General features: G+C 34.2%; 1 protein-coding gene across 1 annotated transcript in view; it reads right to left on the reverse strand.

Moving 5' to 3' along the window:
• The window catches only part of LOC123666566 (filamin-A), a 34,655-nt gene extending 20,183 nt beyond the window's left edge, over positions 1-14,472 (reverse strand). Inside the window, exons 1-10 of the mRNA XM_045600675.1 lie at positions 14,148-14,472; positions 13,202-13,371; positions 12,900-13,025; positions 12,564-12,677; positions 12,133-12,321; positions 11,697-11,799; positions 11,343-11,485; positions 10,491-10,599; positions 6,975-7,139; positions 6,277-6,516 (exon numbers count right to left, since the gene is read on the reverse strand). Of these exons, the coding sequence (XP_045456631.1) occupies positions 6,277-6,516; positions 6,975-7,139; positions 10,491-10,599; positions 11,343-11,485; positions 11,697-11,799; positions 12,133-12,321; positions 12,564-12,677; positions 12,900-13,025; positions 13,202-13,371; positions 14,148-14,277 (1,489 nt within the window). The 5' untranslated portion in view covers positions 14,278-14,472. The remainder of the gene's footprint in view (positions 1-6,276; positions 6,517-6,974; positions 7,140-10,490; positions 10,600-11,342; positions 11,486-11,696; positions 11,800-12,132; positions 12,322-12,563; positions 12,678-12,899; positions 13,026-13,201; positions 13,372-14,147) is intronic.
• Positions 14,473-14,578: the final 106 nt, after the last annotated feature.

Here is a 14,578-nt window from a genome sequence, read left to right on the forward strand (position 1 = left end):
TAGAAATAGAAATATATGTGAAAAATAACATGTTATTTACTGATGTAGCGATAAACATGTTTGTTTCTTTTGTGGCTATTTCAGGCTTGCGTAGGCTACGTGAGGCTTAACTTGTTGTATAAGATATCTATTTAAAAATTTAATGCTCTGATATATGTCAATGTCAACGTTAGGCAGTGTTGCGCAGTGTGACGCAGAGAACCTGTGTTAGTAAATAAAAAGCAACTAAAGTACGTCATATCGAAAATCTTAAAAGGCTCTTTGAGAAACTAATCTAAATACAATATTATTCAATTTATATTGAATTACTAGATCATAAATTAAATTATTGTACCATACGATAGAAGGGATGTCGAATAAGATTTTTAAACTATAAATTGATTTTATTTACAATAGAACAGTATTATAGATATAGTAGTATAGATTGACGCCGCGTTGGCGCAGCGGTTACAGCCATGGATTATACCTGTTGCGCTGGCGGTTGCGGGTTCGATCCCCGCACATGACAAACATTTGTATTGGCCATACAGGTGTTTGCCGTGGTCTGGATGTTTGTGCAGTCCTTGTGGGTCTCCCCACCGTGCCTCGAAGAGCACGTTAAGCCGTCGGTTCGGTTGTTATCATGTACACCTGATAGCGATCGTTACTCATAGTAGGGAATATATCCGCCAACCCGCAATGGAGCAGCGTGGTGGATTAAGCTCTGACCCTTCTCCTACATGGGGAAAGAGGCCTATGCCCAGTAGTGGGATATTACAGGCTGAAACGTTATAATAGAATAGAATACATTACTCGATCCACTCTCTCAAGCGTCTCCAGTATTTTCTTCCTTTCAAAACCAAATATATGCTCGCGCAATCCCTTGTACTACCTATCCTTGACTATGCCGATGTATGCTATCTGGATGTGACAAAGGAGCTGCTTAGAAAATTGGAGTGACTTCAGAATCTCGCAGTACGCTTCATTTTTGGCTTGCGAAAGTTTGATCGTATCTCTCACTTCCGTGCTCAGATCAAATGGCTCCCTATTCGTCTTCGCCGTGATATGCATATCCTATCTACTCTCTTTAACATCATACGTGACCCAAATTCTCCTTCTTATCTTCGATCCCGTTTTCACTTCCTACCCTCTCCTAATCGTTCCAGTCGCCCTGGCATTACAACGTATAACGATGTATGGTTGCTTAGACCGAATATAAAATCATCATATCAAAAATTTCGATCTAGCGAGTACATCGTTCCATAGCTTAATTTGCTTGAGTACCGGTAAGTCGGAGATGTAGGTTCGATCCCTGCTGGAACGGTCGATTTTTGATATGATATTTAAAAAATATGTTTCAAATGTTTTCTTTTTTACTAAAAAACTGTAGAAAAATGTAGCCAAGTTAATAGATTACGGACATTTTTATTATGAGTAAGACGATATAACATTACACATACCGACGGCAAAAAAAATGTTCGCCATCGTTTAAAATTAAAACTCAACTAAAATTCTTAATCTTAAACAAACAACTGTTTATGAGACGTTTTTAAAATTATCAAAGAACGAAATGCTAGCTAGGAAATCTCTATTTTATAATTACAAATCTATTAAATTTTAATTAAAGCGAAGCGAGCGAGTACTGAGAAAATATAAAACGATGATTATGATAATGTAAATGAAATAAAAACACTTATCATTACTTAATACGAGTTTAACATCAAAGAAAATAGCGCTACAACAAAAATTTACATACATTTATGTATTATAAAACAAATTTAAAATTTGTTTATTACAAGCCTCTCTCAACTAGAAAGTTACAACCAGTAATATAGGCTATAAAGCATCACGATGGGACTGGGAGTAGCAAAATTACAACTCAACATTACGCGGGTAAAACCACAATGACATTTTGTTGTGGTTTAACGTAGCGAAGCCAAATTATTCGTAGTCTTCATATCAAGAATGAGTAAAATGAAGTATCCTAAGGTAATTAGTAGAACATACCCATAATGAATGACTTGAAGTACTGTATGTACGTTGTCAAATTGAAAAGGTAAATAGATTTTAGGCCTTTTACTCCTATTTAGTTATGTTTTTTTTTTTTTTTTTTTAATTATATCCTACATTAATGGACATGAGTAAAAATTACAAGTAATTAAAATCAAGTTATTCTAACTACTTACATAGAGTTTGAAAGCCTATTTACACAAATGCTTTTGTAGCGAGATTTAGGTCCAATGTTTATTTATTTTTATACACCTAGGTCGGGAAACAAGCGTACACCTCACTTAATGGTAAGGGATTACCGTAGCCTATAGAACCCTGCAACATCAGAAGCATCGCTACTGCTTTGCCAACCAGTGCTCCAATACCCCAGGAGCTCTGGTCACCTTACTCACCAACAGGAACACAACACTGCTTGAAAGCAGTATTATTTAGCTGTGATCTTCTGTAAAGTAAAGATACTTCCCCAGTCGGGCTGCTCCAGATTTTGAGCACGATATTTCCTGCTGTCTCCTACCTCAGTTAAGTAATAATTGTAAGATTTAATCGAATTTAGTTACTAATAAAGACGAGTCAGTCTGTAACATCCCGCAGTTGGGCATAGGGCCCTCTCGACATAGGAAAAGGATTGAAAGCTTAATTCACCCCACTGCTCCAGTGCGTGTTGGCGGGTATATTTCCTACTATGAGTAACGACTGCTATTAGGTATGTATGATGACAAGAAAAAAAAAGAATTTTATTCGTAACAAATAAAGGCACACTTTTACAATTAAGGTGATAAAACACTTTTTTCGGATTTTATCGCGGTTTATTGTTAACTTTTGATTCCCGACGTTTCGGATACTTTACAGCAACCATGGTCACGGGAGGACCAGTCCTCCCGTGACCAAATCCGAAATATCCGCGATAAAATCCGAAAAAAGTGTTTTATTAAATGAGTAAAATTCGCGTAAACATTAGAAAACAATAAATTAAGGTGATATCAATAAATGTATTCACTTCTCCAAGAATATTAATATACACAAACAACAAATAAAGACATATGGATTCAAAAATATTAAATTAAGTTGTTATCTTATTTGAGACCATTGTAAGCTTTAAAATATCGCTTTCAGTAAGATGAATGGAGCAGTACCTACAAATATTGTAGCGGGTGTACCGCGCGTCTAATAATAGTGAAAACCAAAATGATAATATTTATCAATAATTACAGAGGCAGCTTATAATCATTTGAGATTATCGGCGATCATTGGTTGTTTATAAGGAATTCGTCCGCAGAAATCTCTGTATAAATGAATGAGTAAAATGAATTCGAGTTCTTTGATGCCCGATGCGCCCGCGCGGTGCCCGAATTTTAAGGCCTTTCTTTTTTATTCTTTTTCATAGAAATGTTAATAGTAGGAGACACGCACTAGAGACGAACTTCACTCATCTGCTTAGAGGATGAAAATTATTTATATATTTACTGAATTTTTATTTTAACAAAGCATATGATAATATTTTTATTACTTACATAAAATAAAAAAGATTTCCATAATTTTATCATACACGGTAAGGCTTTACACATAAGTGTTAAATTATTAAATTACTATAACTAATGCGATTTTTATTTATAATTCATTATATGAACAGAACAGATTACGATGGAAAAAAAAACATAAGCTACACAACTAAGCAACACAACGCTGAAAACATTACCGGTACAAAACGCCCAACTTAAGTCATTACAAAGAAATATTTTTAAAAATTTCTATTCGCTGTACTTATGAAGGATCCGCTGACAAAAAGGCACCGCTTCTTTGTCGGATGCGTTCGTTTTTTTTGTCGAAACAAACACAATGGAAGCGGACAAATTTAGTTCAGAAGCGGAATTCCTTGCCACTGGTGTTTAAGAGTCATTTTAATTGACCGCGGGTCGGATGTTATAGCGGAAAAAAGTCACGAAATCCTTGGAGAGGAGACATCGCACTATGATGGAATGTCACGTCCGAAAGGTTTCGGAATTCGATCCTGCTTTCGGAATATTTTAACTGGCTTGTGTTAGACGAAATTTTAAGGTTTTTCTTTTCGAATTATTATTACGAATATATATCAATTTCGTTTATGGTATTCATTTTTTTTTATTGTATAAATATCAAATTTTCCATAAAGTAAAATGTTCTGTTTTAATTAAGTCCTTTAAATCACTTAAATTATAAATATATCTTGAACTTATTTTGTATTATCTTGATTTGAATTATTTAATATTATTTGTTTTGAATTATCTTGTAGGTCTTTCTATGCAAAAACAGTATACATTTAGTTTTATTAATTTAGTAGTAAATATTTTAGTATTTTTTAAGGCTTTTAATTTTATTGTCACTTGGAGTTTTAGCATATTTAGTTGATACTATCGAATGTACTTTTAGCTTAATTATGAACAGACCAGATATATGTTGGTAAAATAATTTGATTTTTAATTTTTCCTTTTGATAATTACAAATTATATCTTTTTTCGATTTTGAACATTGCATGCATTGATTCAAATGACGTAAATCGTTTATTTATTCTTGGCGACAAAACTGATCAGAATAGCTATTTTTTTTCTTCAACCTATCGCAGTCCACTGCTGAATATAGGCCATAGGAATAGCTATTAAGTGTTATCTAATTTTTTTAATTATCTACGTACAGGGACATAAGCTTAACTTACAAAAAATAGGTTTCAAATTTAAATATTAACTACGCAAAATGTATTTATAAACTGTCTGTCTTAATAGATGTTTAAAAAAAAACATTAAATTGTTAATTATTGTAATTAATGTAAACTTCACAACGCGATTTAAAAAATGGAGTATCTTAATGTCATTAACATTATACGACATTTTTTTTTTAGTAATTTTACGTATATTATAATTGTAAAGTCGATTTAATACAAAAGCGATGTATCAAAAATAATATTTAAAAAAACTTAATTTTTTAATATGTACGATTTTATTTTTGTGTTACCCACACATTAGGAATTTTAAATTTAATTTTAGGACTTAATTCTTTATTCGAAAATGCATTAGCCGAATTAATGTTGTTTACAAGTAAGAAAAATTTAAGAAATTTTGTGATTTAATTGCATTAAGATTATATGCAAGAGACGTTTGCGTGTGCATTAAACGCTCCTTAGTTCTTAATGTATAGTAATATGCAAACGAGAAAATTAGCAATCCTAATATTATCATTCCCTCTCGAATTAAACTGTGATTACTTGCAGCTGACGCCGTAATTGTTTCAAACTGTATTTAAAATGCATAATTCATTAATTACCAAGCAATACTGGACATAGACAAACAATTATAAACAATTCTATTGTCTTTAATCATTGACGTCAACATCCAAAAAAGTACATAATTCAATGCATCCGAAGATTGGTGCAATTATAAGTGGATTAACATTTAAAAATGTCTTCATAAAATTACCACGCAAAACCTGACGACCGAAGAGTTATGACGGACATTAGTAAAAACTTATATCGTAAATTCGCGTAATCACTGACCGAAAACGCGACAGCTATTATCACTTAAAAAAAAAAAGAAAAGAGATGCTAGCCGTTTAGTAAAAAAATGAAAAACAATTTAAAAAATCGATCTGTCAAAATGGTTCGCAGTAAATTTCGCCTTGGCCGCGGTCAAGCCGGCCGGCATTGGTCGCGCGACAGAGGGGCGTGGCCGGCTCGGATAAGGAGCAAGTCCGGCGATTTATTTATGAAGTGCATTTCAGTGTTTATGTGGTTTTTTATGGTGTACAGTTCAACGTGGCTCCGCGGGGGCGGCGGGTCATTTGACTTGCTGATCCGGGGACGATAAGGCTTCGCAATGAATTATACTAACTCCGCGGTACATTGGTGACTTGTTGACAATGGTCAGTGGTGTCCCGACATACCATTTTTGACAATGTCTAAGCTGTTGTTCTTTGTCGCTATCCATATTTGAAAAGACGATTTTGTTGGTTATCGAATTCCAAATTCGAGGGCTTAAAAATTATTGAACCTAATATTTTGCTAACTCGTGTTTTTTTTTTTCTTGACTACATGCAGTGACATAAAGATATAAGCAGACATACCTTCTAAAAGATATATACTTGGCAAACAAATACTGTACACATTTTAAGTTTTACTTCTTAATATTTGAATAAATGTCAAAATCTTTCTATAAATACTTTAGAACATGTCTAAATATATATTCTTAAAGTTCCAATTACATAATCAATACTTGACAGGAACTTAAATTTTAAAATACATGAACAAAAATACAAACTAACCTGGCTCATCAACCTTGTAAGACACGTCGCACGATCCATCTCTTCTGTCTTTGAAGTCGATCTCGGCTTTGCTGGGACCTTCTAAAGAAATGGCGAGTTGTCCAGCTCCAGCCTCCCTGGTCCATACATTGAACTCGTTGAATCGGCCAGCTTCTCCCCTCTCGAGGCCAGTACCACCAGCCTTCACTAAATGGGCCCCGGAATCCCTGAGTGGACCGACTGTGAACTGGAAAGGAGATCCTAGAAGAAACCAATATTATTATTACATTTCTAGTTCTATCAAGTTCTAGTTCTCTGAAGATGGATGAGAATAAAGCGTGAAGTGTAAAAGATACGTTAGTTAATAAATAAAGTTAAAGTTAGTAAAATTCGTAAAATTTGTGATTACATGTTAAATACTCGTACACTTATATTTTTGGCGTATTTCTTTTTTCTAATTTATTTTTCAATAATATAATATATATACCCTAAAATAATTCTTGATATCAGATGATCATAGCTTCAAGTTTATGGTAAAACTTTAAATTTTTTATTTTATTCTCATTCTCAATAAATAAATGAAAAGATCTTGAGGTAACATAGATACTTGTTTTAGATGGTGCTTTGAAAGCTGGCTTAATTGGTAATCTATTTGCTTGGAAGACCTGCAGATGATGTTAAGACTTTTACAATACTCGGTGCAGGTATTCAAAACTTACCAGGAATATGGATCTCCCTGTACTTGACGGAGACAGTGTGGACACCCAACTCCTTGGGGACGAAGTGGACGGAGTAGAGACCGTCTTCTACCTCCTGGATCTCAGCATCTTCAGACACGCCTCCAGGACTGGTGACGGTCGCCGCCAGGTCGAAGGATGTAATACCTGGACGAAAACGATTATTAATAAAGTTTTAGTTACTTTCAATAAAATGGTTAAGAACAGTTTTTAATCATGTGTATGTGTAAGTATATACTTATATATTTATTTATACTAGTATCGCCCAGTGGTCGAAATTCTGCCATAATTGAAAATTTAAATTAAAAAAAAGCAATAATAAATAAAAAATGAACCTTTTTTTTAATTTTTCAATTGGCTACAGACTTTGACTATCAACAAAAGTCAATACATGTCAAAAGTCAACAAAGTCAAACACATGATAGTGTGTACAGTTTTTATTTATTTATTAATTTTATATTTTTTATGAATAATTTAAAAAAAAATATTAACATTCTGCACCCTTCTCTATATAAACTATAAGCGTACAAAATTTCATACTTCTCCGTCCGCGCAATTTCCGTAAAAAGGGGTACAAAGTTTTGGCTTCATGTATTAATGTATAGAAGATACCTACGTGCTGATAAATAATACAGATTAGAACTATTGAGACTATTATTAAACTAAAATGTTAAATAAATAAGCACTAAAGTATGTGCTGGCTTTGAAATATACAGGCCGAAGACGGGCAGCAGCGTCTTCGGTGCGACAAAGACAGCCCTGCGTTCACCAACCCGCCTTGCCCAGCGTGGTGACTATGGGCAAAACATATGAGTGCGCGCCATTTTTGGCGTGAACTTGTGGAGGCCTATGTCCAGTAGTGGACTGCGAAAGGCTGATGTGATGATGATGATGAAAATATGTGCGGCCAGTCCAATCCTATCATGAGCGGGTCTCGAACTTGCTAGCGCATTAGCAATCATTTTCTAATCTAACGTATATATAATACGTACTACTTATTTCTGTGTTACCCACACATCAGGGAATCTAAATCTAAACAATTTTTAATATCATATCAAAAATCGACCGTTCCGACCGGTCGCTTAGAACCGAATATATCCGATACCGAATAAATCATCATATCAAAAAATTTCGTCTCGGGTACATCGTTCCATAGCTTAATTGACTAAAGCACCGACACGGTCAGTCGGAGATGCAGGTTCGATCCTAACATATAATAGTATCAAATAAAGTTTATATTCCTATTTTTAGATTAAAAATAAATTAATTAAAAACTACTCAATACTATGTTTTTATTCTCATTGTAGCTTATAAGTTGCAAGCTCTAAGCTCTAAGGGCTTTTTTACGTCCTAATGATCTAACCCATTAATAACTTATGTACGAGATTAAATTTATCAGCAACTTACTTGAGTGTACTGTGAAGTGATGTTAAAAGTAAACATACATATATAATAATATACCTTCAAAGGAGTAATGGTAGCTAAAGTTATTTTTGTTACCGTAAATTAGTTACATATTAGGCTACTAAGGAATATAACGGACGATTTTTAAATTCTATCATACTTTGCTAGATAGTTATTTCTAATAAAACATCAACCGTTCCTTTGTGGCGACATTCAATTTAAATAAAAAATAGTTTATTGCTATAGTACAACACAGTAGAAAAGCATTATTTAACAAAATATTTCGCCAACTTCGTGTAATCTTAGCATGTTACACACTAAAACTGTTATATATGTTAAAGTAAGACTGACGGCTAAATTTCAAAAAAATTATGTGTTGTCATGGACACCAGGTAGGAACGAAGTTCCTTCGGATAGTATAGAAGCAACACAATTTGAAAAAAATGTTGAATTTTATATTTTTTTTCTAGTTCTTAAATTTTTTTTTTAATTTTGTTGATTGGTTTTTAATTAAGTACATAAAAGTATTTAGGAAATTTAGTATTTTAGAAAATAACAGATACCGTAAAATATAATAAATCAAAACAAATAATAATAATAATTCAAACTGTTGTGAAATAAAAAAAACATATCTTTATTTATTTTTGTCGACAGTATAAAATTACATAAATATTTTTTTTTAAAAAAGTTTATACAGTCGTGTGACTGATATTACGTCACTTCCGTTATATATTTTTCTTACGGTTTTAGTATCACATTTTTTTCAGTTCGGTCAAGTCGGTCAAGCCTGCCGTAAGGAACTTCGTTCCGAAAATTTCAAACAACCACTGGGACTACATTTTCTTTCGCTTGTAAGTTTCATTTTAACTATCGTGAAAAGGAATGAAATGAGAATTTTTATCACGAACTTTTATATTGTACGCAGCAGTACTAATTGTGTGACGAACTAAAAACAATTACGAGTTTTCTGAAGAACTTTGCACGTCTTCAAGAATTTAAATAAACTATGGTCGACTGCCACGCGGATTCCTCTGAAAATGGCGCGAATGGACGCAAAACACTCAAGCACTCAATATCTTAACAAGACGCAATCGCGAAAAAAAAAACATTCTCATGAGTTTGTTTTCCTTCCTAACCAATTCCTTGGAAAACTTTCGTTCCATTATGTTCTACAGCATTTGATAACAAAAAATCAATTGATGACAGATTTGCGTCATGACAGTAATATATATAAGGTGGTAAAAAAAAATTGCATAATATTTTTTTGGCTTTTCTTATATGTTACCTAACATATAAGAAAAGCCTAAAAACACAGTTGACTTAGAACCTCCTTTTTGCTTTCCTTACGTCTTGTCTCTTTTAAAACAAATTCATCGTAATCTCGCCGTTGTCAGTCAGTCAGTCAGTTCAGCCTATTGCAGTCTACTGCTGGACATAGGCCTCCTCAAGTTCGCACCAGGCATCCCGGTTTTCCGCAATCCTCATCCAGCCTACCCCGGCAATCTTACGTAGATCGTAAGAACGCCGTTGGCGTTTGTATTATTCCAGATACTAGGAAAAAGTTTTCCATCCTACTATTAAGGCTTTCTTTTTAATGACACGGGAAATTAGAATATGAATACTACACGGTCGTCTTTTCCTATGGTAAGCAACTTAATACTTGTATTATAGGTAACAGTCGGCTGATAATGCCTATTTTTTTTTTTGAGAAATATACATAGAAATATTACATATACATATAAATATATAAATACAAATATTACACTTAGACTCAGGCGGGAATCGAACCCGCAACTCACGGAGCAAAAAGCAGGGCTACTACAAACTGCTCCAACGAGCTAGTCAAAACAGCAAGTTGATGACTTGACAGACCTTGGAGTAGCAGTGCCAAAAGAAATTTAAAAAAGATAACTCCTTGCCCTATTACCTCCACAGTCCACTGTCGACAAGAGGGCTGGTACATTTTTAGCACAGAGAATCGCTAAAGCGATTCAAAAGGGAAATGCTGCCAGCATTCTTGGCACCGTTTCACGCGGAAGTTCTTAAATTGTGAATTTTAAGGTGTACAAGAAAGAAAGAAATAATTGAACTGACCCGGCATCTTGAAGGTGAGCTTGCAGTTGGTGCCGACCTCGGTGAGCGGCGCGGGGTCGCGATGGCGCTGGATCTTCTCGCGCTGGCGGTTGCTGCCCTCGCCCGTCACCTGCGCACCGTAGGGGCGTCTCATAGGTCAGGGTTGGGGAGGGAGTTTTTTTTTATGTCACTAGGTCGGCAAACAAGCGTACGGCTCATCTGATGGTAAGCGATTACCGTAGCTTATAGACGCCTGCAACACCAGAAGCATCGCAAGCGCGTTGCCGACCCAATCCCCAACCCCCCCAGGAGCTCTGGGCACCTTACTCACCAACAGGAACACAATACTGCTTGAAAACAGTATTATTTTGCTGTAATCTTCTGTATGGTCGAGGTACTACCCCAGTCGGGCTGCTCCATATTTTGAGCAGGACATTCCTGCTGTGCCCTACCTCAATTAAATTTTAAAAATTAATAAGTTAGAATGGGGGAGCGACTTAACCATATTACGATAGATCATTCCAAAGCACTATTATAAGGTAAAATTAATTTAGTTTTGTACAGATTCTTAAGCACTATCATAAAAATAGAAAGAATGAGAACATAATAATAAGATAGACTTCTCATATGGATTATTTAGATAAAGTTTGTTTAAAACTCGATACTAGATGGTGATACCATTTTGGCAAAACTTATGTAGCGATTAACAAACCTTAAAATTTTGAACTTTTCATCGTAGTGAATAAATCTCTCTAGATAGTTGGACTAAGTTCTTTAAATACAGTGAATTTATAGTAGCGATCTTCTTGATCCAAAAGTAAATTTGTACAGTTTAATTTATAGATAATATTAAACAATTATTAAATATATTACCTTAACCGTGAATGGAGATCCTTCAACATGGTGGTCAGCAAACTTTAGGTTCACGATGTAGTAGCCAGGTTCCGTTGGCTTGTAGCTGATCGCCAGTACACCGTCTTTGCTGTCAGCGCATTGAATCTCAGCCTTGCTGGGACCTAATAAAATAAAAGTTTTATTCATTTATGCTTCATTGCACTACATATTTATGTATGAAAAGGCGGGAATAATGCTAGACCATTCTCTACCAGTCAATATTAGGCTATACAAGAGCAGATATTAGGGCGTTAGTATTTTGTACCATCACCCCACAAATTCAGACATCATTCATATTTAAAATATGAAATAATATTCAAAATAGTAACAAACCTTCAATGGAAAGTGAAAGACCACCGTAACCAGCATTTCTTGTGTCGACAGTAAAGGTGTTCTCGCCTTGAGTTTTGCCTTCTTTCAAGGCTGTTCCGGAGACCTAGAAAAACATCGCCCTCAAAGACTACTCTGGTAAAAGCAATATACGAGTATATGGAATTTCAAAGAGATATTAAAGTTTTGAAAGAAAAAGAAAAGAATTCATAAATTAGGAATAAAACATATTTCTTTCCACGAACGAGAACGACAATGTCAATGGAAAGAACTAATCATTATGAATTAACAGCTGTTGAAAATACTAGTGGATAGTCCACTAGCTAGCCTGCTAGTGTTAAAATTACTTTTGGGCTGTGTACATGTCATCATCGAAACATGAAATTGTATTATTTTTAGGCAAGACTAGTAGTTGTACTATAAAATGAACTGCCCTTACCTTGACCTTCTTAGCGTCTCCCACCTCCTGTTCTTGGACGGTAATATTAAAGGGAGAATTTTGAATGTGGACGCCCATCTTCTTGACGGAAACAATGTGCTGGCCAGCCTCGCGTGGGGTGAAGCTGATTCCAATGTTACCAGAAGGCAGACGTTTTAAGAAACAAGGTTCTTCAAGACCAGAGGGAGCCTGTGGAATATAAAAAACATTGAAGGTGCTATATTTAGTATATCAAAAGTTTTTGGAGCTTTATAGGTTAAAATAAATTACTTCATCTAATACTGCCATACTGGTGAGGTTAAATTATTTATATCAATAACAAATATTCATAATATTAAATGCTGTAAAATATGGGTTATAATGTCATGATAGAATATTGGTGAGATGTGGACACACAAAAGTATTATCAAATCTAGTGAGTTGATCATAACCTGGATTGAAGCATTGAGGCTGCGAAGATCGCTATCATTGACCTTTCCAGGAAGAGTGACTTCACTACAGCTACCTACGGATATTTGGTTCCTCTTACGACCTTCACCCGTAACCTAAAATCAAAATAAAAATAAATATATTAGGTAATTGTTTAATACCCTACTTAAAAAAAGTTATATCAAAGAAGGTAATGAGATGATGAGAGATGCTGGTCTTACTTATAAAATTGAAACCAAATAATAAAGAATCGAAATTAAATACAATCGGTATAATAGATGATAAGGAGTAGAGATAAGCAGAGCTTGATAAAATGATTGATGAGATATAAAGATTACCTTAGCGACAAATGGAGAACCTTTAATGTGTTTGTCTCCGAACCTCACAGAGATTTTATACTCGCCAGGAGCAGTTGGTAGATAAGATACTGCGACTGTACCGTCTTTGTTGTCATGGCATGTGATCTGAAATATTTACACACTTAATTTTAGGAATTGGTGTTTACAATAACCACTAAAATATTTCCTTTACTAAATTCTTTCAAAGGTTACATTCTTCTTTTTGAAGTTCTTATACATGTTGTTTTAATTTACAAAAGAAATTTTCGGATAGCATGTTTTACTAAAAAGTAGTAGCTAACCTCAGCTTTGCTGGGACCTTCGACAGCCATAGACAGCCCACCAGCACCAGCGCCCTTGGTACTGATGGTGAACTGACTGGGTTCCCCACTGACTCCACTGATCAGTCCAGGGCCGTACGCCGTCACGTAACCCGAGGAAATGGAATCAACGTGAAACTTATACGGTGACCCTGAAATATTGTTTAAAATAGTGTTAAATACAATGTTCTCAACTAATTGCATTTTAGATTTTTGATCTTAACCTCTTAAAAGAAATTCAGCCTGTGATCACAATTTGACGTTTAAGATACAAGAGCTACTCCTTGACCCACTTAAACTATTTGGCTGCAATTTGTAGCATCTTACAAAATCACACTTTCGTGCAGCTGTTATAATTCTGATTTAATAGTTTCGATGGCAAAAATATCTTATAATATATTATTCAAAGCGTTTCCTCGGTATTGTATCAAAGGCAACCGTAACCTATTTACTTAAAGTAATTTTTGATGTGTTTTGTTTACAGCAAAATTATTGCTTCCAAATGTTATTTATTGATATAGGTTATAGTAAGACTAATTTCTTAGAATCGTTTCTTTTTTCTTTAACTCAGTTTTCTTCAGATAATGGTGATTTTTAGAACAAACAGAAATAATGCAAACATATTTTAAAAATATTCTGTAAACTAAACGATTTGTTACATTTTCACATTTATTTTTTATTTAATCTGAAGTGCGGAATGACTATCCTTGAACTTTTGATTTAATTAGTCGCGTTTTTTATCAGTTAGACACAATTTAGAGGGAATGTTACTAAATATAATGAAATCAGGCAAGCCCAAAATCATCAAATACGAAGGCTCATTAAAAATACGATACAATTTTAATAATATTTAGGTTTTCTGCTCTCATTTTAGAACAGAAATTTTCTAATACCTATTACGTTAGCCCAAATAATTTAGTAGGATTACCTTGAACATGTTCTCCATTGTATTTCACATAAAGTTCGTGAACACCTTCTTCTCTAGGATCGTATTTGATACTGACTGTTCCATCTCTGTTGTCTTCGATGACTGGTTGGTCGATATGGCCGCTTGGCATCTTTACTTCAGCTGGAATACCAAACAAACAATTTAGTCTAAATCCTCAATCATGCCATATTTTAGAAAGAGTTATTGAAATACCGAAAAAAAAACAAACACAACACGGGGCAAAAAAGCACAAAAGTGTAAAAATAAAATATTGATCGTGAAATATAATTATGGGTTCTGGATTGTGCAAAAGAGTAATTGATGAGAGTGAAAACTGATTCCATTACTCTAAAATTTTAAAATTTGGATTTTTATCTATTGATTTTGGAACAGTATTGGAAATTGAACAAAATTCGAAAATTCTCAATTAA

This window comes from Melitaea cinxia, chromosome 26 (assembly GCF_905220565.1).
Source record: "Melitaea cinxia chromosome 26, ilMelCinx1.1, whole genome shotgun sequence".
NCBI classification, from domain to species: domain Eukaryota; kingdom Metazoa; phylum Arthropoda; class Insecta; order Lepidoptera; family Nymphalidae; genus Melitaea; species Melitaea cinxia.